The 25,947-nt window shown below is 37.1% G+C and overlaps 1 protein-coding gene across 2 annotated transcripts; it reads left to right on the top strand.

Annotated features, from left to right (window-relative positions):
• Positions 1 to 1,869: 1,869 nt before the first annotated feature.
• LOC147400382 (Mitochondrial glycoprotein family protein) lies at positions 1,870 to 25,113 on the top strand. 2 transcript variants are annotated; one of them, XM_086446058.1, is made up of 4 exons: positions 1,870 to 2,058; positions 2,177 to 2,523; positions 23,590 to 23,776; positions 24,321 to 25,113. In XM_086446058.1, exons 1-3 carry the CDS (start codon positions 1,945 to 1,947, stop codon positions 23,753 to 23,755), a joined length of 627 nt encoding a protein of 208 aa, XP_086302184.1. In that variant the 5' UTR covers positions 1,870 to 1,944; the 3' UTR covers positions 23,756 to 23,776; positions 24,321 to 25,113. The 2 variants fall into 2 exon arrangements, with proteins under 2 accessions (XP_086302184.1, XP_086302183.1); XM_086446057.1 differs by having other exon boundaries at positions 1,871 to 2,058; positions 24,293 to 25,107.
• Positions 25,114 to 25,947: the final 834 nt, after the last annotated feature.

Genomic DNA, 25,947 nt, shown 5'->3' with positions numbered 1-25,947 from the left:
GAATTTGTAAGTGATGATGAGGGTAGGTTAGAGAAGAGTATGGGTTGAGATGAAGGTAGATGATTTGTTTAGAGAAATAATGATATGGTAGGTTAGAAAAGGGTATAGGTTGAGATGATTTTTAGAGAGAGGTGATGTGGGTAAGGGTAGGTAGTTGGATGAGGGAGGTGAATTGGGGTGATGACATGTGTCCCCTTTGATGATCAAAGGGTGATTGGTTTATGTGGGTAGTGGTTTGGGGTTAGGGTTATAGGTGTTGATTGATTTGTGTGTTAGGGTTATAGGTGTGGATTTGAATTTGGTATGGATAATGGTTTGTGGGCTTTAGTGTGTTGGGCTTGGATTTTTGGAAGATTATAGGTTATTTGGGATTAGTTAAGGTTTATTTTATAATGAGTTTTAATGGTTGGTGGTATTTAGGGTTTGGGTAATATGGGATTAAGTTTAGGTTAGGTTGGATAATGTGAGAAATGAATTTTTTGTGCGTTGAGGGCTCGTGGGCTTTAAGCGGGCTTGGGATAATTCGATTTTGTGGGTGGAGGGATGAAAGATAGGGAATATGGGATGCATCAAGTCTTTTTGGTGGGTTTATTAGACTCTAGAGACCTTAGATTGATCAAAATGCCATGTTTAGATGAATTGGGCTTATTAGGCCTGTTGACGAGTTTTATTAAAAATTTAATATTTTTAGGCCATTTCGAGTGGGGGCCTATTCAAATTGGGGTGTGTATAGCTGCCTTTCTTTGTAGGAATTGTATATAAAAGATTGCAAATAATATACTAGACTCCTATTTGTACGGGCTAGAAAAGCTATCAAAAATACGATGTCGAATTACTGATTGAATTGATGATTTTTGTAGAAAATGACTACTCAAGCACGGGGTCTGACAGAGTTTTGTCTTATTAATTCTTTGATCTCGATGGCACAGAGCTTGTCTGAGATCTTGGATTTGATTTGAGAATTTTAAAATTTGGGTATTTTTTGTCGTGTTTTTGACAAATCGGAGTTGAGTACAACGCGAAAGTTTTTTTTGAAGTTCTTTTGATTTTTGATTTTTTTGATTTTTTTTTATTTTTGTATTATATATATATATATATATATATATATATTTATTTGTAAGGTTGAATAGAGTTTGAACAAGCTGGGGTTCACATTCTCTTTACTTAAGATCCTGTTGCAATGGGATTTGATTGAAGCTATGTTAGGGTGTTGGATTCCTGAACTCAACATTTTTTGTCTTGAAGAGCATGAGATGAATTCTATCGTTGAGGAGTTTGAAGTACTATTGGGTCTAAAAATGTCGGGTGTGGTTGTTGTTCCGCCTTTGCATGAGGGTTATTGAGGCGAGACTTCTGACCTTTTGGAGATAAATCGTAAGTTTTTGAAGATTCCAGATGGTGGATCGGTTTTAAAGACTATGCATAGATCTTTCTTGATTGAGCATCTTACGAATTTCTCGAGGTCGTTGGTTCTTTTTAATGCCCTCATTTTGATGGTGGTGAGGCAACTTTTATTTCTGGATGGCGGAGACATCATAGACCTCTCCCTCATTCACATGATTCAACAAGTTTGGGAGGGATGTCGGTTGGTCCCCATGCTTTTAAGTGAGATGTTCTAGTCTTTTACGGTATGTTCGTTTAGTCTTTGACCGTAAGGTACGTTAGTTTGGTGGGTAACAAACATCATAAAGTACGGTTCCATTGGAGAGGCTAGAACTTGAGCGGGTTTTTTATTATAAAAATGCAAGAGTTAAGTCTGCTGGGTAAATATTTCCTTTTTTTTTTTTTTATTTTTTTATTTTTTTATTTTTTAAATATAGGGTATAGAAAGAAATCTACCCCAATATGATTTCAAACCCGAATCCGAATGTACAAACCCACATTCTGGCATCTTAAAATAGGGCAATTGAGCGGTACCGCTACTGCACAGTAGTGGCAAAAGGAATGGCGAAGTTGATCAATTTATTTAGACGAAGTTACAGAGCCATTCGAGACACTGAGTTAGTTCAAATTGTGCAGGCCGAACTCTATCACGAGCTTACTTCAGATCCCTTTAAGGTACTTCAAAATCTCGATTAATCCATTGATGAATCGATCTTGTTAGTTGTTACAAACCCTAGACATCATTTAAAAAATCGAACGCATCTAGATTTTTGGATTTTGTTGTTATTGACAGGTGCGTAAAGTTGTTTCTTTGAAGGATTTCGTGTTAGATTGGGGCGAACGTCGATCCAAAGATTTGGTTTTGAGGAGGAAATGTGGTTCAGGAGAAGACATTACTGTGTCAGCTTTGCTTGGATCACTATATTCCGAAGGTGAGGAGGAAGTTTCGTTTTCCTATCAAGTATTGATGAAGGTTTGCGTAAAAAAGCCTGGTTTGAGCTCTGTCTTGCAATTCGATTGCGAAATTTATAGTAAAGATGACAATGATGATGATGGATCTGATTTCTCCATCTACAATGCGTATTATCACCGATCGATGAGATGTTTGGGAGCTTCGATCTACAAAGGACCCTTATTCAGGTCAGATTTGAAAGTTTTTTGTATTTTTTTTGGTTGTAATTCTAATTTTCCCTAAAATAGTTGGTTTACATCCATGGTTTTAGTTTTAAATCTCGTCTGAGTTGTCTCCCTATCGTCCACCAATGAGTCGAGTTGACAAGTCATCTCAAAAACATGATTTGTTCTAATTCTAAGGCATTTTTTTAAATCTTGTCTGAGATGACTTGGCCTTGTTCATGGACGAGATGAGACGTTGAAACAATGCTTACATCATTTACTGCTTAGCGTTTCGTTATTCATGTCTCAAGCATTATAGATTTGATTATGTTGGAAATTGTTATTTATTAAAATTTAATTTGTTTTAGTAAAAAGGGATGTAAATTAAGATGGCTTGAGTCAGACTTTGAAGCGGGCAGCCCACTTCAAAATTTGAAGGAACCCTCCTCGTTACAAAACACATGGTGCTTTGAATTTATTTCACGCCCTGCATTTTCGCCAAAATTTGAAATAACTCCTTGGAAATGCAATGCATAATCCAACAAAGCGGGTTCTTTCAAAATTTTGAAGCAGGCTGCCTGCTTCTAAGTTTCTTCCATGATGGTTTTGGCATATTCGACGAAGACTAATGATAAGACCAGTGAGAAGGAGGGCTTTATTGTTGATTGAATGGTTGGATGCACATAAGAGAGAGAATGATGTGGTAATAATACAATATCTAAGTAGACATGCCCTAACAAAGGATGTAGCTCTAGGTAGATCTGACTGGCAACCGACCCCAAATAATTAAGGCAGTTTTAGTAATGACGATAGGTCAAAAAATAAAACATTAAAAATACTAAATAGATTTGTGTTCCAAGTTAGTCACTTATAAAAAATTGGATTGAAATGTCTCAAGTACCTGTTAAGTAGGTCAAGGATCATCATGCCATTTGCCTTTTTATGGTTCCTTGATATTTCAATGTAATAAATTAGAGCCCCATCAATTTAACTAGGGTAAGGGGCACACACGATGCACATGATACTTAGTAATGGCATCACTAAAATTATTTTAAAAAATAATGCAGATTTTAATGAAAAAGGTTTGTGAGCCACTTGAGGATTTGCATTCATTTTTGTTGAAAAAAATCGAGTGAATTATATAATTTCTATAAAAATAAAATTAATATTATGGTTAATTTATATGTCCCATTGTCAAGATCTTGGAAGAAGCATTCTATGGTTTTGTTTTTTAATTGACATCCACTTACAAATTATAAATGAGGTTTTGAAAAAAGAGAGGATATGGTTTCAACCCTTTCAAAGAGTATTTTATTTATCAAAACAAATTTAGAAGAAAAATATTAATAGCTGTTGTTCTGCCTAGTTAAATATTCGAGTAAGAGTGCAAAATGTGGGAGCCATCTTTAAAGATTGGCGACTACCATGTTTACGAACATGTTAAGAAAAGTATTAAGTCATACATGGACAACATGTTGGTGAATATCCCTCGTTTAAACACATTTGACAAATACTTTCTCCTGATTTCATGCCTATTACATATTGATTCCCGTTTGAATAACAGGCCTTCAAAAAATATACTCCTAAAATCCTTAAATAATTTGCAGCAATAAATATAATACCCAAAATGGTAATGATTAGTACTTACACTGTGATGGGGACATCAAAGCTTGACGACCAAATTTTATTTTATTTATTTAGTTTTCTATTTTAGGTCTTTATTTATATATTTTTTGGGCTTATTTTCATGTTTTATTGGCTTATGGTCTTAATATAATGTTTAGGGATAGTTTGTCTTTTATTTAAATCTATAAGGATTGAAAATTTAGGAGAGAGAAAGTTATGAAAATTAGGTTATTTGTTTGGTATTTTAGTTTTATGAGGACTCTTGATTGATTTTCTTTATTTATAGATTATATTAGGGTTTAGTGACAGAGAATAGACGGAATAATCAAAAATTCAGTTATTGTTTGGATGTTGGTGTGGTGCATTCAATGTGGTTGATGCCATGGAAATCAGTGGGGTGATTCCAAGGTACATATATCGGTTTTTTTCCTCTAACTTTTTTCTTACCTTCTATGATCTTTAATTCGTTTTTTCTACAATTTTTATTTATATATTTGTAAGAGATCAAGTAACCATCAAGAACCTTTTGATCCTTTGAAGAAATTAATCCATAAACTTTGTTTTCTTGATTTTTTAAGAAATCTTGAATTCTTGATTTTTGAAACCTACAAACCTCAACCCTTAATCCTTTTTATATTTTCTTAACTTTTAATCCTTATACTACAAATCTTAATCTTTTTCTCTACTCTACAATAATTGCAAAAACATTTTATTTTACCTTTTGTCCTAACCCAGAATCCTAAGTCAAATTCTCTAACCCCCAAATTTCTTCTTCTTCCCTCACCGTCCTTTATCACATTCATTGCTCATTCCCATAAAAAAAAACCGAGCTATTACTCTCCTTCCAAATATCTTCACTGACAATAGACAACAAAAAGAAGTAAATATCATAGAATCCTCACTCCTCTTGAAAAACCTAGGATTGCGGACTCTTAAAGAGCGAGAGGATAGGGAAACAACTAGAATAATGGATTAACGACATGAAATGAGACTACACAATATGTCAATCTTAGAATGGATTAACTTGCTTCCTAGAAGCTTTATACATGGAACAAATGTTAACTAATACAATACCATAGGTCATTAGATTGCCCACTACTAGAATTTTATTCAAGGATGCAAATAGAATGAAAAAACCAACCTTGCAAAGGATTTTTTTTTTTGGCACCAAATAATAGATCTAGAAAACTTTGACTATATTGAAACCTTGATAAGGGATTTTTTGAGAAATTTGATTGAGAAGGCTTTGTCCCTAGTGTTGGCTAAAATTATTAGGTCCTTATCCCATTGGGATATAGTTACATTGGACATCTTCTCACTAAGATTGACGACTAGGTGTGTTTCCCAATCATTGGAGTTTTTTCTTTAGCCAAAGTCCTATTATATCTCACCTTCGATGTGCATCATGAAATTCCAAACCAGGAGATGTTTCGTCGATGCAATAGTATAGAAACTAGGAAATTGATCCTCCCAAAAGCGAACATTATTCTTCTTACCAATCCGGAGTGATCACCTTTCATGAAACTAGGGAAGTACTTTGGTAACTCCTTTCCATTCTTTGCATCATGGACATAAATACTATTTCTTCTTCTCAAGTTACATTTTTTTTCTTTTTGCATTTCCATGTTTGTTTGTTTTTGATAGGTTTAAGTAGGTGAAAGTGGGGTTTTGATCCTAGGTTTTCATAGAATTAGGCACAAATTGTACCACCTCACATGAGGTTTAACATCTTTGTTGTGATACTAGTGATGTTTGGTATTGATTAGTTTGTTTTTGTTTCTTGATTGATAAATGCAAATCATATTAATGAAGATGTGGTAGAGATGACCAACAAAAATTACAAGCGCACTGACCAAGTTAAACGAGAGGTAAAGTATAAATCCAATCCCATTTAACCACAAAATCCTCAAAAAGACTCCCCTAAACTCTTTGAACCCAACACGAATAAGCAAACATCGTGGAATGACTTTTCTTTATCCTCAAAGATTCTTTGGTTTACCTCCTTCCAAATAGACAAGGAGACTGCAAATGGAAGACAAGACCATTGAAACTTCTTTGCTTGGTAGAAATCTGACCCCAAATCCTTGCAAGACTATAAAAGAGACCTCACAGACTAAAGGAAACAACATCTAGTTCCAAATAAATCCAAGAAATTACTCCACACCTCTCTAGCAAAGCCATAGTAAGGAAAAATATGAAAAATGGACTCTCCACTTCACTTGTTTGTAGTCTATTTAACACTACTAGCCAAAGGAAGAGCAAAACCTTTGATGGAACCTTCGTTCTCCACATAAAACGATGTGGAAACTCCCTGCCAATCCCCATAATCAGCGATCTATATAGAAAGCTCACCGAAGAGGTCTTGTTCTTAGTCCCTTCCAATACCAACTATAATCACAACTCGATCTAAGGACCACATTAGATATGACCGCAATCACACCATTTGATTCCTCCATGTCCCAATCATCGAACACTCTTCTAAAACCAAAATCCTATGTTGTCGAATCCCCCAAACTACCAAAAAAACATGTGATAGAAGATTAAAATTGGGGGAAGGTGGGTTGAAGGGAAGAGGTTAGGAAAGTGGTGGGTGAGTTTTATTCTAGTTTGTATTCGGAACCCCATTCAGTGAGACCAAAGCTAGATGGGTTGCATTTTGATAATATTTCTGTCGAGCAAAAGTTGTGGTTAGAAAAGATCGCTTCAGGAAGAGGAGGTTTTGGCGTCTATCTCAACATTTTGTTCAAACAAGGCACCTGGGCTGGATGGGTTCACTTTGGGCTTCTTCAAAAAGTGTTGGGTAATGATTCAGGCGGAGTTGATTGCAGTCAAAAGTGAGGTTATTAGGTTTGATTATTTGAAAGATTTGTGTTGATGAAGATTTTAAGGACGAATGGGCTAGATGCATATCAAAACAACCAAGTTCAGGTGAATGCCAAATCCAAGATTGTTTTTTGTTTATAGGAACTCGGTTATGTATTCCCAAGAGCTCATTGCGAGAACACATCATTCGAGAAAAGCATGGCGGAAGACTTGGAGATCATGTGGGGCGGGACAATATGTACAACGATGTTATACTTGCCAAATATCCAAAGGTCAAACACAGAACAAGTCTTTATACCCCATTGCCGATACCTAATGCACCATGGGATCTTTCTATGGACTTTGTGTCGAGTCTTTCGCGGACTCAACGAGGTATGGATTCTATTTTTGTTGTAGTCGATAGGTTTTCAAAAATGACACATTTCATTCTATGAAAGAAGACAACAGATGCTACCACATTGCCAACTTGTTCTTTAAAGAAGTGTGTTTGCATGGTATACCTAAGACTATCACTTCTGATTGTAATAGTAAATTCTTAAGTCATTTTTGGTGTACTTTGTGGGAACGATTGGATACATTATTGCAGTTTAGTAGTACATGTTATCCATAGACAGATGGTTAGATGGAGGTGGTAAATTGAACCTAAGGAAATATTTTGCGGAGTTTGTCTAGTGAGAAACCTAAACAGTGGAACCTTGCTCTTGCCCGAGCTGAGTTTGCGTACAATAATGTGGTTAATTATTGGGAAAACACCATTTGAGATTGTGTATGATCGACTTTCTACACACGTTGGATTTAGTTCCACCACCAAAGTTACCTGGTATAAGCATTATTGTAGATCACATGGTTGAAAAGATGACTTCAGTTCATACTAATGTCAACTAGCAAGTATAAAGCTACCGCTAACAAACACTGTCGGCTAAAGGTTTTCAAAGAGGATGATATGGTTATGGTTCATCTTTGCAAGGAGAGATTTCCAGTTGGCACGTACAATAAATTAAAATAGAAGAAAATTAGACCATTCAAGATCCTGCGGAAACCTAATGATAATGCTTATGTCATTGATCTTCCTAATGACATGGCTATCTTGAAGACTTCCAATGTACAAGATTTGTTTGACTATTACGCACAAAATTCTCATCGATTACCATTAGTTAACTCGAGGACGAGTTCTTTTCAAGTAGAGGGGACTGATGTAGGACTTTTACAATTGTAGCTAGAGTTTTAGTAGGATTTTAATTTCATAGTTATGTTAGGAGTACAATTTCTTGTTAGTTTCTAATTTGTTTTAAAATTCGTTTTTATTATTTAGACTCTAATTAAAAGTCCTTAGAAGTATCCAAATTGAGTTGCAATTAGATTAGAACGTTGTTATTATGTTATAGATAGATTAGGAATATTATTTTTTAGTGTTTTAGTAGGTTTTTAAGTTATGATGGACTTATCTATATAAGGAGCTTGAATTCCGAAAATTGAGAATAACAAAAATAAATTATGTTTTTTTAAATGGTTTCAGACCTTTTCCTCTTATAGATTCTAGTGATCCTACCGGTTGAAGACGGTGATCTTCTTCTTTGTTCATAGTCGTGATTTACTTAACGTTCCGCTACGTCAATTCTTATCGTCTTCGCCCCTCTCCAACCTTGTCAACCCCTTGGATTCAGGTATATCATTTTTTACACCTAATCCTATCCCTTTTGACTCTTACTTGCCTCTTGTATTTCGTAAAGGTAACTAGAAGTGTGTTTCTGATCATCCTACTGTTCAGTGTATTTCTTATCAATGACTCTCTTCTTCATATTAGGCTTTCCTTGCTGCCATTGATTCTATTCGAGTTCCTTGGTCTGTATTAGAACCTTTACGAGATCCTTAGTGGACTGGAGTCATGACTACTAAGATGGATGTTTTGTTGAAGAATCACACCCGGGAGCTTGTTTTCTTTCCTTTGGGGAGCAGATTGTTAGTTGTAAATGAGTTTTCACTGTCAAATATCTCGTGGATGATATTGTTGATCAGTACAAGACACGTCTAGTTGCTAAGGGACTCTGGCAAAGGATTTTGGTGCTATATTTTCTCCTGTAGCTAAACTTTGCATTGTTCGCCTCATCTTTTTAGCTGCACGTCACTCATGGCCTTTTCACCAACTCGATGTGAAGAATGCCTTTCTGAATGATGATCTAATTGAGATGATTTATATGGACCCTCTCTTAGGTTTCGTCTTCGGGATAATATTTTGGGAAAAGGTCTTCTCAAATTTCTATATAGCACGAAGCAGTCTCCATAAGCCTATTTTCGAAATTTTTCTGAGGTTATTTTATTTATGGAGTTTCTCAGATGCCATTTAAATGATACTTGCTTTGTTCGTCGATGATTGGATGGTCGTTGCACCATTGTTCTGATCTATGTGGATGATATTATTTTGATTGGAGTTGATGCACAGTAGATTGACAGGTTAAAGATGCTATTGGGTATTGCTTTTGAGGTTAAGGATTTGGGCCCCCTCAAGTACTTCTTTGGGTATAGAAGTGCCCGTTTCTGTTGTGACACATTGGATCTTCTTTAAGATACTAATATACTTGGTTGTTGTCCTGCTTCTCCTCTTATAGATCAGAATCATCGCTTTCATGTCGAATCTGGCAATCAATTATTTAATCCCTCTTTTTATCAGATATTCGTAGATCGTTTGATTTATTTGACTAACACTAAATCGGATTTGACCTTTGTAGGTAATGTGATCAGTTAGTACATGCATGCTTTGCACACTTCTTATCTTGATGTTGTTTATCGTATTCTTCGCTACTTGAAGTCATGTCTTGGTCTTGGGCTTTTTTACTTGTCCACTGCTCAACCTCATTTGTCCTGTTTCATTAATGCTGATTATGCTGGTTATCTTATAGATAAGAGATTTACCTCTAGTTTCTGTATTTTTCATGATGGTAATTTGATCTCTTGGAAAAGAAAGAAAGAAACATAGTGTGGTTTCTTATTCTTCTGTTGAAGATGAGTATTGTGCTATGGCTCTTGGCACATGTGAACTTATTTGGCTTCAATCTTTGTTGACGGAGCTGGGATTTCTCGTCTCTGGTTCTTCCATTCTTGGCACATGTGAGCTTATTTGGCTTCAAACTTTATTGACGGAGCTGGGATTTCCCATCTCTAGTTTGTCCATTTTGTTTTGTGATAACAAGTCTGCTGTCTTGTTTGCTTCTGACTCAATTCTTTATGAAAAAACCAATCATATAGAGGTTGATGTTCACTTTTTGAAAGAGAAAGTTCGATTTGGCGCTCTTTAGACAGTCTTTTTATCTTCTTCAAATCATCTTGCCAACATGCTTACGAATTCTGTTGGTTCTTCTATCACTAACTATTATCTTGTTAAGTTGGGCTTAGTTGATATATTTGCCCCAATTTGAGGAGTATTGAAAAGAATGTAGTTTTCTATTTATTTTTATGTAAGGGCATTTATGTCCATTCACACATTAGTTAATATAAATATTTGCCAAGCTCTCATTATGAGATTTGATAATTACTTTTCTACAATTTTTCTGATATTGGTTTGTATTGTTTTTTTGTTACTCTTGTTCCGAAGAAGGTGGGGGTGGAAGACATTATGGATCTTTAGACCAATTAGTCTGGTGGGTGCAACTTATAAAATCATTTCTAAGTTACTTGTGACTAAGATGAAAGAGGTGATGTCCAGGATTATTGGGTTAAGCCACGGGGCCTTTTTGAGCACGAGACAAATCTTGGATGGGGTTCTTGTAACTAATGAGTGTCTAGACTTGAGGGTAAAATCTCAAGTGTCGGAGTTAGTGTGTAAGATTGACTTAAAGAAAGCTTATGATCATGTAAGCTGGAGTTGCTTGAGGTATTTGCTAGGTTAGATGGGATTTTGTTATAAATGGATTTACTTGTGTAAGATTGACTTAAAGAAAGCTTATGATCACGTAAGTTGGAGTTGTTTGGGTAGTGGATTTACTAGGTTATGAGTTGCATTTCTACCCTTTCATTTTCCATCCTTATTAATGGTTTTCCGAAGGGTTTCTTTAGGAGTTCTCGGGATTTATGACAAGGAAACCCAGTTTCTCCTTTTTTGTTTCTTGTGGTGGTAGAGGCCTTGGGTAGAATTGTTGCTAAAACGGTGGAGAATGGAGACTTGAGGGGGTTTTGCCCGGGTACAAGTGGTCTTTTGGTTACCTGTTGTAATTTGCAGATGATACATTGGTATTGCTAGATACAGACATTAGTCAAGTGAGATTTTTTTAAGGGTTACTGTGTTGCTTTTAAGTAATGATTGGTTTGCCAGTTAATTAACGGAAGAGTAAGGTCTTTCTAGTGGACCAAGTGGTTGATGTGGATCTTCTTGTAGCTTCGCTGGGGTGTTAAACGGGTGTTCTTCCTTCTTATTTTGGTCTTCCCTTGGGAGCTCCTTACAAGAGTAAAAGCATTTGGGAGCCTATGATAGAAAAAACTTCTAGAAAATTAAGTTCTTGACAAGCCCATTATCTCTTTAAAGGTGGTAGACTAACCTTGATCAAGAGCATCTTGTTTAGTATCCCAGTTTACTATTTGTTCTTATTTTCAATTCCTAGAAGTGTGCAAGTGAGACTAGATAAGTTATTTAAAGATTTCTTGTGGCATGACGAGGAAGGTAGAAGTAAACTGCATTTGGTCAGTTGGAAAAATGTGTGCACAGTTAAGAGCCTCAGGTCTCGATTCGGGAAGTTGGGCACTCTGAATGGGACTTTGCTAGGAAAATGACTTCGGAGGTTTGGAGTAGAAAGGGAACGGTTATGGCATAAGGTGATTGTGGTTAAGTTTAGTGAAGATCCTTTGGGGTGGGAGAGTGGTGAAGCTAAAAATCCATTTGGTTTTGGGGTGTGGAAGGGCACTTTAAAGATTCTTCCACAGTTTAAAAGAAGAATCACTTTCAAGGTGGGGAAGTGATGTAGATAGGCTTGCCGACACTTATCTCAATGCCTACGATTGAGTTAAGAAGTGTCGAAGAAAGATATCAACAACATTGACCGAGTCAAATTTGTTTGACCAAATCAACTTGATCCAATCTTTGACCTGTCCACAGGACCTAGTCCAATTTCTCTTAGGACTCTTTTTTTTAGTAAGTTTCTATTTGTTAAGTTGCTTAAATAGTCTTGTTAGTTTCTATTTCAATTTTAGAAAGTTTCTTTTCCTAGATAGTTTCTGTCGAGCCTAGTTTTTACTATGTACATGGAGGATGAGGTCTTTGCGCACATCACGTGCCAATTGGTACTTAAGGTAGTCCCATCACCGTCTAAATCATGTTTTATGGCCGTTCAGTGTTAGTATTGCGTCGGATTATGTTTGTCTCCGTACGATTTTAGCCTACGACGGCTTAGGTGAGTGATGACTTGGCTAGAACATGAATGTTTCATGCCTTTGGCAACAGTCATAGCATTTTACAAGTACTTAAGAAGGAGAAGAGAGAGAGAGAGAGAGACAATACACAAGATTTTTTCACGAGGTTCGTCCAAAACCTGGACTACGTCCCTAGGCTTCGGAGAGCCATTCATTATTCTTGAGGTTATTATAATGTTACATTACATTAGAAATGGAGAAAGTCCTTTGGTGATAGACAAGTAAAGATAGAAAAAATGAAGCGCGGTAAAGAAGCCAGGTGAGAGAGAGGTGGTGATCATCCTTCCCAAGAGAGTCCCCCTCAAATGTGACTATTTTGTCTTATTTATAGGAGCAAAAGTGAAATGACTTAATTGCCCTTCTCACATTTACTATAATTTTTCTACCTCACATGTGATTAGTCTGCGTGGTGCATACATGGATGCATCTAATTTGCATCATCTACATTAGCCCCTTGCACGGTGCAAAGGTTGTGATAAGCTATGCAGCGTGCTTTCCTTCGTGCAAATTATGACAAAATAGGGAGAACATTCGAAGGCATTATTTTTCAGATATGCAATGAGTACCGTAAAGATGACATAAGTTCCATAAGGGAACACATGAACTTTGTGAGAAAAGCTTATTGACTTGAGGGCCTTAGAGTCGATTAGTCTTGTGTGGCATGAAGATGACTCGAAAGTCATATTCACAACATAAGTATTACAATGAGGGTACGGGTGCCTTTACGAGGATGTTTTTCGTCGCAATCATGGCTTGAATGTCGTGAGGACGGTGCAAGCATCACAAGGCGGTGTTGGATTTATGAGGATGGCATGATAGCCACAAGCGCGACATCGGAGTCGCGAGGATGGCATAGTAGCCACAAGAACGTCATCGGAGCAGTGAGGATGGCATGAGAGCAACATAGACGACATAAGGGCCATAAACACAACATCATGGTCGTAAGGATGTCATGAGAGCTACAAAGACAGTGTCAGAGCCGTAAGGGTGGTGTGGGAGTCATAAGTTGACATCGGAGTCGTAAGGATGGCATGAGAGCCACAAGGACGGTCTCAGAGCTGTAAGAGTGGCGTGAGAGCCATAAGCACAACATTGGAGTCGTAAAGATGACATAAGAGCCACATGGACAGTGTCAGAGTCGTAAGGGTGGCGTGAGAGCCATAAACACGACATCAGAGTTGTAAGGATGACATGAGTGTCACAAGGACAACGTTAGAGCTGTAAGGGTGGTGTGAGAGCCATAAGCACGACATTAGAGTTGTAAGGATGGCATGAGAGCCGCATGGATGGTATGAGAACCATAAGCATGACATCAGAGTCGTAAGGATGGTATGTGAGCCACAAGACGATGTTGCTGTAAGGGTGGCGTGAGAGACATAAGCACGGCGTCGGAGTCGTAAGGATGGCATGAGAGCCATAAGCATGACATCAAAGTCGTAAGGATGACATGAGAATCGTGAGCACAACGTCGAGGTTGTAAGGATGGCATGAGAGCTACAACCATGACATCAGAGTCATAAAGATGTCGTGAGTATTGTGAGCACAATGTCGGAGTTGTATGGATGGCATGAGAGCCACAAACACGACATCAAAGGCGTAAGGATGATGTGAGTGTCGTGGGCAAGATGTCGGAGCTGTAGAGATGGCATGATACAAGCACACCATCAAATTCGTATGGATGACATGAGAACCAATGATGGTGTTGGAGCCGTGAGGATGGTGCGAGAGGACATAGAAGCCATGAACACAACATAAGAGCTTTGAAGATGGCGTAAGGCTTGTGTGGTCGGCATGAGTGTCATGAGGATGTGTTGTGAAGACGACAAGAAATAGAAATGGTGTGGCGTCAAGCAGGGTAGTTGTGACACCGTTACTTTGTACCGTAGTTGTGCTGTCCACACTTGAAGAGTGTGGATTTGAGTGACTATGTATGTTAGTGAGGGTTTGGCATCGTCACCCGAAACCCCCAAAGTTCGATGTCATTGCCATAATCGAGTAAAGGCGCCGTCACCCTTGTTTGATGATGAGCAAATTTATTTGTGTCATCATCCCAAACTCGAAGAAGTTGTAGGCACCTAAAATTTTGGCATCGTCGCCTAGATCGGGAAGAGGCGTAGTCGCCCTTACTTGTTTGACGATGAGCAAACTTATTTGTGTCATCCCAAACTTAAAGGAGTAGGCACCAATGATTGGGTGGATTAGTAAGGGTTTGGATTTGTCGCCCAAAATCCAAAATTTGACGTCGTCAACTAGATCCGAAAGAGGTGCTGTCGCCGTTGCGTATTTGGTGATGAGTAACTGAATATTTGGTTGGTGATGCTTATTGATGATGGTGGTGACAATGTTTTGAGGAAGCCACAATGTGCTTGTGTCCCATTCACTTGGTGTCGGATCCTTTTGCTTGAACTTTGACGGCACCAATGATGTGCTTAACATCTCAATCCTTGGATCAATTTTCACTCGATAGGGCTTTACATAGTCTTCCCTTGTGACAGGGGGTTGAAAGTGACTAGGCCGACACCACCCCTTCTTTACTTTGATTGATCTTGAACACGACAAAGTTGCAAATGCTGGTTGCTCTTGGCTGTGGCTACTTCAACGTTGCTACTGTTTGATGTCGTGAGTGCACACAGAGGTAATGTAAGTACGGCTTGACGACTACTGCCAATATTGCCAAGTGACCGTCGGGGCCATGAACCTTCGGTACCATGATTGAGGATGTTGATAGTGAAAGTGTAACTCCATGACTCTATGTGACTACTTGGCATTATGAATCTTTGGTACCAAGATTGAAGATGATATAGTGTAAATCTAACGAGATGGCTTGCGTTGATGTGCTACGCGACTATTTGACACCATGAACCTTTGGCACTAAGATTGAAGATGACAAGAGTGCAAGTATAACCGGATGACTTGCGTTGATGTGCAACGTGACTGCTCGACGTCATGAACCTTCGACATAAAGATTGAAGATGACGATTGTGTAAGGTCTTTGAGCATGTCGTGAGCCAAGTGTTTAAGGTAGTTTTTACCATTGCCTAAACAACATTCATGGTCGTCCAGTAGTTGTTTCTTCTACTGAGATGTCGTCTCGATTAGTACTGTACTCTATTAGTTCTCCTACCGATTGCGGCAGTTGTAACATTGATGCTTGACGACATGTGTTGATGTTGTCACCTAACGTTGTTCGACGCTTAATGATGTTCGGCATATAATGTTGTTCAACCCATAACATTGTTTGATACTTGATGCTATTCGGCATTTGACGTTGTTCGACACCAAACCATTCGGCACTCGATGTTGTTCGACGTTTAATGTTGCTCAGCGCTTGACGTTATTCCACACTTGACGTTTGTTCGACACCTAATGTTGCTCGACGCTTGACACTATTTAGCACTTGACATTTGTTCGGTACCTAATGTTGTTCGGCTCATGATTACTTCTACATCGTTACTGTTCGGCACCATGATTACTTCAGCGACAATTGTTCGGTGCCTTGGCTGCTTCGGCATCATCTACAATTTCTAATTTTCGTTTTTATTCTTTAGGTTATAAATAGAAGTCATTTTAAATGTCCAAATTGAGTTCTAATAGGATTAAAAGATTAGTAATATGTTATAGATAGATTAGGAAGTTACGTTTTAGTATTTTAGAAGGTTTTTAAGTTATGAAGGAGTTATTTATATAAGGAGCTCCAATAAACAAATTTAGAAGTTAATTTTTTGAAGATTGATTAATAAAAGAAAAAAAAAGAGATTTTTCTTCCATTTCTTTGTTTTTTTTAGCATAGGAGCTTGATATTGGTTATTAATTTTAGTGTTGGCGATTGATTTCCATCAATCTTAAACCTAGATTGAAGTTTCTAGTCTGTTTTACTCGTCATAGAGATTCTTCATCACTCCTAGTTCTTAAGATTTCACCATAGAACCAGATTTTTGATGTAAACTCTAGGTTTGTGTGTTCTCCCCTACATCAGTTGGTATCAAAGCCATACTCTTTTGTTGTTCATCATGCCGATTAATACAAGGAGCCACAATCTTTTGAAAGGAGACGTACAAGAACATATTAAGCACAAAGAAGCATGTAGTGCACTAGAGAAAATTGTTACTCGGTTTGATATTATTCATCAATCAATAAATGAGAGTTTGGAGGTGGATTTAAAGCAAATCAAGCCAAGTACGACAAAGAGTTGGTGAAGCATGATAGAGAGATGAAAGAATTTTGAAGGAAGAAACAAGCTTTTGATGAGAGACTCAAATCACTTCGGAATGAAATTCAATCCATAGTCAAGGTCAAATTAAAACAATTGTTACAGAGGGTTCATGAAGTTGAAGACGATGTTTTGCAATTTTTTCCTCAATTTGCTGATGAAAGTGTCTTTTTTCATCCCCTATTTATTTCGGCTATAAAAAATACTCCCCAAACCCTCCAGGGCCAAAACCAAAATTCCCCACCCCCAACCCTCCATCCCCAACAAAATCCTTTTGTTCCAACACCTTCAAACCAAGTTGTTCATGTACTTTCCCAACAATATATCTATCAGGAACACCAAAATAAGCTCCAAAATCATCATCAACTTCCATATGACCCTTCATATTCACCAAAACCAGCCAACAAATGTCAACTCCTCACAACATGTATCTCATAACCCCAACCCTCTATATAACCCTCAACATTTTTCCCAAACCCAACCAGCCCCTTACATTGATTATCTTGATAAATTGAATACTCACTACACTCATACTAGCTGAAGACGAACATCTCATAATTCAGTGGCCTTCTCAATATCGATGATTTCCTTAATTGGTTGTTTACTGTGGAGAATTTTTTCAAATATAAGCATAGGCATTTCAAATCCCATGAAGAAGGATATTTAGTGATGGTCTAACTTAGCAATGATAATTTTCCAATGGGCACCAACAACAAGACTAAGGTCTTGGAGATTGGGTCTTTAGAAGTACTAAAGAAGATCAATTTTAATGCCTACCAACTTAAACTACTCACCACTCTATGCATTTCCAACATTTTTAATGTCAAGCACCTATCTCCATACTTTGGTGATACTCCTTCCGATGATGCTACTACGAATTCGAGTGCGAATTCTCTTTAACCCGGGGAGGATGATGTAGATAGGCTTGTCGATACTTATCTCAATGCCTATGTCCGAGTTAAGAAGCCTCAAAGAAAGAAATCAGCAACATTGACGAAGTCAAGTCGATCCAATCTTTGATCAGTCCACAAAACTTAGTCCAACTTCTCTTAGGAATATTTCTTTTATTGAGTTTCTATTTGTTAAGTTGCTTCAGTAGTCTTAGTTAGTTTCTATTTCAATTTTAGAAAGTTTCTTTTCCTAGTTAGTTTCTAATTTTTGTTTTTATTCTTTAAGTTATAATTAAAAATCCTTTCAGATGTCTAAATTGAGTTTTAATAGGATTAGAATGTTAGTAATATATTATAAATAGAATAGAAAGGTACGTTTTGTATTTTAGAAGGTTTTTAAGTTGTTCTGAAAGAGTTATTTATATAAGGAGTTTCAATAAACAAATTCTGAAGTTAGTTTTTTGAAGATTGATTAATAAAAGAAAAAAGAAGAGACTTTTCTTGCCTTTCTTTGTTTTTTTATTTTTTGAGTATAAGAACCCGATGTTGGTTCTTAATTTTAGTGTTTGCAGTTGACGTAGATTGAAGTTTCTAGTCTGTTTTGCTCGACATAGAGATTCTTCATCACTCTTAGTTATTTGGATTTCACTCTAGGACCAGATTTTTAACATAAACTCTAGGTTTGTGTGTTCTCCCTTACATTTGGAAGGGGGACAAAGTAAGGTTTTGGGAGGATGCGTGGTGTGGGGGAGGCCTTTTGAGGGATAGATATCCTAGGTTGTACGGAATTCCAAGAAAAAGATTCCTTTCGATTGCTAGCTTCCGAGTGTTGGATCGAGGGACCATAGGTTGGGATTTAGGAGGTCGTTAAACGATTGGGAAGTGTCAGAGATCATCGAGTTGATGGATTATGTTGACATAGTGTAGGAAGTCCTTTGGTGGAAGATGTGAGATTTTGGGTCCCAAATTGCAAAGAGATGTTTTCGGTTAAAGATTTCTACAAAGATATCTCATTAGAAGTGGAGACCCGTCTTTTATTTTTGTTGCGGTTTGAGGCCCCCGGGTACCTTCCAAGGTAGCGTTATTTGTTTGGTCTATTGTGTGGGAAAGAATCCAAATGTTAGATTTGTTGAGAAGGGGTTTTTGTGGTCCAAATGTTTGTTGTATGTTCATGAAAAACGAAGAATCCAAGACATAACCAAGGTATCCAAGACATCCCATTGTTTGTAGTTAGGATCTGAGATATTAGGTTGTTTCTCTTTCCCATTCAAATATCCCGTCTTCTGTTTTCCATGGAGTCAGTTTCGCAGACTGAGTCCACTCCTAGGTAGTTTGTGCCATCGAGTTTGACTGTGGTGATCTAGAGGTTTGGATTTTCATCTCTGATTTGCGAGGATCTAAACCTACCCTTGGTAGATTGTCCTGAAGTTACTTCTAACATGGCTTCAGATAAATAAACTACGTACAGAAAATCTATATCAAATGAGAAATTACTCGAAAACGCTAATGAACCATGTATAACATTAGATTATAGTATATCTCCGTATTCTTGATGAAAGGAAAAAATCTTACTCACCTTGAAGGTTATTACAACCATGACATAGGCTGTAATAGCCAATTAAGTGCGAAGAATGACTCAATGGAGATCCATAAAATCCTAGTAGGTTGGATGAAGAACCTAGAGAGGTTTTCAAGGGAAGTGATGGACCTAGGATGGTCTGTGGGAGGTGGCGACAACCCTAGGTGACTGGAGACAGCCCTAGGAGGTGGTTGAAGTGGTGCGACGGCCCTAGGTGGCTGCTACTAATTTAACAACCCCCCAGATGGTGGCCAGTGATAGCTTTAGAGCTACAAAAAGTTGGAGATTGAAGCCTTGTGGCCCCCCTTGACTGATCGTAGAACTTTTTGATCTGTTTCAGAACTCTCTTTGATTTTCTCAATCATCACCAAAGATCTGATACCATGTAAAAAGTGATCTAGGGTTTAGTGAAGATAAAGAGAGAAAGAAGACAAGAAGAAATTCCAGAGAAAAGTTGCGTTTATTCTTTCTTTATTCTTATTTACATATGTTACATGATAAATAGGAAAAGACGAAAAAGGACATGACATAAACATAAATAAAAAAGAACTATATCTAATAACACCCTTCACACTTAAAGACCTTCCAACGTGAATTAAGTGTTCTCATTTTCATGTATTGATAAATTTTAGCCAATTTCTATTTTGGGTTGGGCAAAGTTATAGTTTTTTGTTTTCAATTTCTCTTGATTGAACCATGTGGGTGATGCTCTTGTGCATCTCGTTTCTTCCTTGGTTGTATCATGATATAAAAGAGTTATTTATATGAGGAGTTCCACTAAACAAATTTAGTAGTTAGTTTTTTGACGATTGATTAATAAAAGAAAAAGAAGAGATTTCTCTTTCCCTTTTTTATTTTATTTTTAAAGCATAAGAGTTAAATATTTGTTTTTAATTTTAGTGTTTGCGATTGATTTCCATCATTCTCAAACCTAGATTGAAGTTTTTAGTATGTTTTACTTGACATAGAGATTCTTCATTACTCATAGTTCATGTGATTTCATCCTAGAATCTGATTTTTAACATAAACTCTAGGTTTGTGTGTTTTACCCTACATTAGAAACACTCTGTAGAGAATTCAGATGAAAGAGCAAGAGAATCGGAGAGGTTGAAAAGAGCTAGGAGAGGTCTTATATGAACTTTTGTTTTGTCAGATTTAATCCGTGCTCATCATTAAGAATCCACAACAACCGGGGGGATGGATTGTCGGGTTAGTCGGGTGTAAAATGGGGTATTTACACACACACACACACACACACACATATATATATGTATATGGGTTGGGATCCGTTGACTCCTAAGAATGACTCATGAAAAAAACACATGATCCCAACTCTTTAAACACAAAATCCAATGGTTGAGATTTATGAGTCTTGATAACACAAATCTCAGAGATACTTATCTCAAGGATAAATCTCAAACCATTGGATTTTGCATTTAAAGGGTTGGGATCATGTGTTTTTTTCATGAGTCATTCTTAGGAGTTGAGGGATCCTGACCCCATATATATATATATGGTTAGCATTTAGTAGACAAAATTGTAGACAATGTTCTAGAAAAAGTTGTCTCATATGGCTAAAAAGTTTTGGAATGGGCTGATTTGTTGTGTGGATGATCTCTATGGTGAGTTGATCATCCTCACAAAAAATCAGCCCATTCCACGACTTCTAACCCCATGAAAAGTGGTTACAAACTAATGGTAAAAATTGACGGTCCATGATTCTTCAATTTATAAACTAGGGTTTGAAATTTCAAAATAGGCTGATCTTTTATGAGGATGATTAGAGATCATTCTCACAAAAAATCAGGTCATTCCGAAACTTTTAGCCCATATAGGATGAAACGCTTCGTCTAGAACTTTGTCTAGAATTGTCACTTGAACCTGAACCTGACCCTATATATATATATAGGGTCAGGTTCAAGATCCAACATTTTTTCCAACGTCTTTTGTCCTATATGGGGTAGAAGTTTCAGAATGGGCGTATCTCCATGGTGAGGAGATCTTCTTCCCAAAAAATCGGCCCATTCCGAAGCTAAAAACCCTAGTTTACAAGTTGAAAAATTTATTGGGGTACTAAGTGAGATAGGGGCTTGGATTGATTTAGGCTCTAATGCAAGAAAAAGAACATAGGTCCGAAACAAAGGTTTGGGAAGTTGTCGGTTAAACTTATGAAGGATTTAAGGTGTTTGATCACTAGTAACATAAAACAAGATACACACATTTTTTAGCATGCCATTAAGAGCTCTAAAACCAGCTATATAGTAGGTTTAGACTAGACAGATCTTTGGCTCTAATCTGTCTAAAAGTAGATTTATATTATTATATATAATGTTATAACATCTTTTGGACTGATAGAATGCATTTTTATTTCTACTTTTGTTGAATCACCCAAAACAAAGCAAGTAAAGTAAAAGATGAAAACGAAATATAGTTCCTACCTTGGTCTTCTTCTTCTTGGGTCTTCAAGACTTATCTTCAAAAGGGGTTTGAGGTGGGAGTTGGACAGAGCCTTGGGGTCTTGGAAGTTCTTGAGAAGAGAATTTGACAGAATTTTGAGAATGGAAAAAGTTTGGTCCTTAAGCCGTGGGAGCCTCCTCAATTTATAGGCTTCTCAAGACCCTTGGAGATATAATAGTCCATACACCACAAGTTCAACTTAATTGCAAGAAATCCTTAGTGATGGACTTTGATTACCCTTTATTAAAAAGGCCTTGATTTGTCATTTACACATTTATGAGTCTTATTAATCATGATAATCAAAGGTTAAGAGTATATTTCCCTCAAGGTCTCTAAAGAATTCTTTGAGTGATTGAATTGTCCATGCCATTGGGGGGAGCTTGAGTACATAGAAAACTTTAAGGGTAGCATGCAATCATCCAAACTTGAGGAACCTTAAGTGTCAATTACTCTTTATTCTCTAACGTATCTTAACAACTTAGGGTTAGGAGAGTAATTACTCTCTTAAGTTCTAGAGAGTTCTTTTAATGGGCAAAGGTGTCCATGACTCTTGAACTTGGTCAATTTGCAAAGAAGAACTTGCAGAAGCTAAAAATTTATTCAAATAAGGGAGGTCTTAAGGGTCAATTACCTTGTCTTGTGTCTAGTAACTTGAGGTTAAGGAGGTAATTGACCTTTTGGAGGACAACAGGCCAATTTCCCTTGGGAAAGCCAATATTTACAAGGAAAACTTGGTGGAATTTCATATCAAAAGATTAGAAGATGGATAGAGTGGAGAATTCCCTTATTTGTCTCAAGACAAAGGTGGTAAAGGGATTTTTAAGGAGGGTTAAGGTGTAAAAACACCTTAGTAAAAATCTGTAATCACATGGACTAATATTCAAATTCAACAGAAAACGAACCGGTATGGATACAAGGTAAGGACTTGTGCAACTTTGCACTGTTCCTTGCTCATGTACTAGGCAAACATTGAAGGAGTCCTTGCCTTAGGGGTGGACCAGACCAGACCATTTTTGGTCTGGTCCATGCCCTAGGTACGGACTGGCCTGTTTTCCTTTGAATTCCAAAGGTTCCGCCCTCTACTCTTTCTGGTTTGGGACTTGGGCTGAGTTCTGAGACCTTGGGCCTTTTGTGAATTTCTGGGAACTCTTGGGATTGATCAGGCAATATTAGGGTGCTTACAGATTTCAATTTTCTATTTTCTCTAGTTGTGAAGAAATATTCCATTCACATTGTTTTTCTTTTTGGATGGGTAAGCTGGACTTGAACCCACGACCTCAAAGTTGCTTGGCAATGTGTCAAAACAACAGAGCTATCTGTCTAAGCCTTCCAATCACATTGTTTTATCATTATTATTCAAGCATGTAATGGTTAGTCACATTTTTCTACAGTTATGAATTTCAAATATGCTAAATAATTGTATTGATTAGTTTGGGGATAAACCATAGTATTATTATCATCATTTTATGCTTACTCCCAAACTTTGGTGTTGGAATCATTAATCCTATTTTCCCATTCGACCATGTATCTTAGAGCTATATCTTTTATCAAGGCATGACCCTTCAAATCTTTTCTTATTACATCAACATCATTTTCACTCTTCTGCATGTATGCTTAGAGCCTTTTTAAATTTGCAGCAAGGAAAGGAACCCTCAGTGCTCTTGTGGGGTTTGAAAGTGGGGATAAACCATAATTTTTTTTAAAAAAGGGCAAATTCCAGGTTTCTTGGTGTATTAACAGGTTGAAATAAGATTTCCTTTTCATCATGGTTTTAAATCCCAGTTATGGCATCTCATCTCGTTCATGAATGATTCAAGATGACTCAGGTCAGTCATCTTGTTCTTGGCGATTTTTTTAGCATTTTTCAGATTGGTGAACCAGAAAGAAGAAGAAATCCCAGTCTTGGTGCCAGTCTCGTTCATTCACAATACCAAGATCTCGAACTATTTTCCAAAAAATCTGAGGCAATGATATTGTAGGGGTTTTTATGATTTTCAATTTTTACCCCCTAGTTTTCTAATGAGCAAATATCTTACTGGTTCGCTTCTGAATGACCACATACATACAAAGCTCTAATTATTTTCCATCTAATGGGTGTGTGTGTGCAGCTCTTTGGACCCTCAATTACAGTCTGCATTCAAGGAATACTTGATAGCTATGGGGATAGGAGAAGATTTGACCAACTTCATTCTATTCCACTTGCATAAAAAAGACAGGGATCAGTATGTTAGTTGGCTTCGTAAGCTTGAAGCTATGTTATTGAAGGGCTCTTGATCAGATAGACAAAGATCTCAGGTTGTTTTCTGTCTCCCTTTTTCTTATCCATATCATCACTTTTTTTGCATGATAGTTTTTGCTACCAAATCATATTATTTACTGATCTGCAATGGACCTATTTGTTCAAGCCTTCATTGGTTAATAGCTTTCTTGTCCTAGTGTGATTGTGGCTCTTCTGAAATGATAATTGTGAAAAATAAAATAAAATAAAATTAGTGTGCTTTGAGGCAGTTCAGTTACTGCTGATTTTATGGGTTACGAGGTCAATGAAAAGAATGAAATGTGGGGGTTCTCTCTCTCTCTCTCTCTCAGTAAGGTTTGGAACTCATTGTTTCAGCAAGTCAAGTAGTCCCAGACTGAATCTACGCTTTCAAAAGCCACGTGGGTGACCTGACTTTGACTCAAGTCAAATTTGAAAAAATTACTCTTTTCAGAAATTTTTATGCGAGTTTCACAGCATTTAGATACATCTGTGCGAAGTGGACTGATTTTGTTTTAATTTACTTTTTTGCTTTATTTTGGGCTCTGTTGCAGATCCTATATGATCTTATGTTTGTTAAAGGTTACCAGACTCCATGTTGAAGAGCAGACGGTACAACTTTCAAGGCTGAAAATCAGGCATGCTTACAAATGGTGTATCAGCAGGTGCATGTGAGGCTCATAATGGGAGCATGATTCTCTCGCCCAAACATGCTCCCAACTCAGAATTCACACTTGGAAATTGCAAAGAATGAATTGGGATGATAATCTGATTATTCAAATGGTATCATTTTTAACTGTTTGGTAACATTTCTTTCATAATGGTTTTTGACCATCTATTTTTATCAAAATGATTACCTGCTTTGGAAGTGGGACTAATCTCTGCAGATACGCACTGCCACCACAAGTAGAGTTAAAGTTGTGGGTGGGGGGAGACTCAATCTCCTGACCCTGGAGAGCACTGCTCCACCACTCAGATGGTCAAACTGTCTCTTTAGCACTTCAAATCTTAATGTTTCAAGAACACTTGGTTCACCCATTGAGGGTGTGTTTGATTTGGATTCTAGTATTTGTTTCTTCCTTATAATCTGATTTTGAAGCCCTCACCCCTTGATTGTTTTTTATTATATATTTGCACATAAAGATGAGATGTACGCAATGACTTCTGTGAGCTGAGTGAGCCAACATCTTCAATTGGTGGACAATTGCATTTTTCTAGGACTGAAGGTTTCAATCTCTTTTAACTTGCTCCCCACATTTTGCTATGGTGTGTCCGAAAATATTTCACCTAGTCTCCATGGTCCCTATTTCAAAGAGAACCTCCTCTCCAGTCCTTTTGACACAGATGGCCCTATTCGAACGTATCCCATATAAAGCCTCCTTAACCCGATGAATATGCTTTCAATCCCAACATATTCTTTCTTGTTTCCATGCCAACGTTGCATGTGATGAACCGATAGCCCAACCTTAGTACAAGTTATTAAGTTGACAAACCTATTCAAGAACAACTCAGTTGCCATGGAGCCGGTGCTCAACATGTTCCTATTTCCTTTTAACTTGACCCTCGTACCATTCCATACCATAGTCTTATGTGAAAGAACAACACATACCTGAATCTCGAGTCACAGTTCCTAGACCATAAAAATGGTTGAGTACTACAATTAAATTCATAGACCTTCTAAACATCAAAATTGTCAAATGGACCTTACAACTTCATAAATTATAAGAAAGTCCTTAAAATCTATAAGTGAGTGCATACATCCAAATTGAGCCAATTGATTGTGACAGAGCCGTCTATGCTTAGGTTAGAGTTTTTCACAAACATAAAACCCATGATTCAAATAAGTTCAAGTTATACACATTAAAAATTAAATTTTACAATCAAATAAGCAAGCTTGTCTTATCAAGAGCCTATAAAATCATCAAAATTGGTTTGAACCAATTTGATCTTGAGACCAATACACAAAAGTTTATCAAGTTACAAGGATTGTCAGAAAGTCAATTTATCCTAAGTCTATAAATACCGAAGTCTTTCACTCTCCATCTAAAGAAAAGAAAATTCACTCCCTTGTTCAAAGAAGAAGCAAATTCATTTAATAGAGATTTGGATTTTGATTCAAGAAAATATTTAGTCTAATTTTTTTTCTCAAAAAGTCGAAAAGTAATTCTCAATCGATTAAGTGCGAGGTACAAATACAAGAGACCCACAC

The sequence above is a fragment of the Akebia trifoliata genome, chromosome 6 (assembly GCF_017979445.1).
Source record: "Akebia trifoliata isolate Shusen 1 chromosome 6, ASM1797944v1, whole genome shotgun sequence".
Lineage (NCBI taxonomy): Eukaryota > Viridiplantae > Streptophyta > Magnoliopsida > Ranunculales > Lardizabalaceae > Akebia > Akebia trifoliata.
Note: the sequence above shows the minus strand (reverse complement) of the source record. Positions and strands in the feature narration are given on the sequence as shown.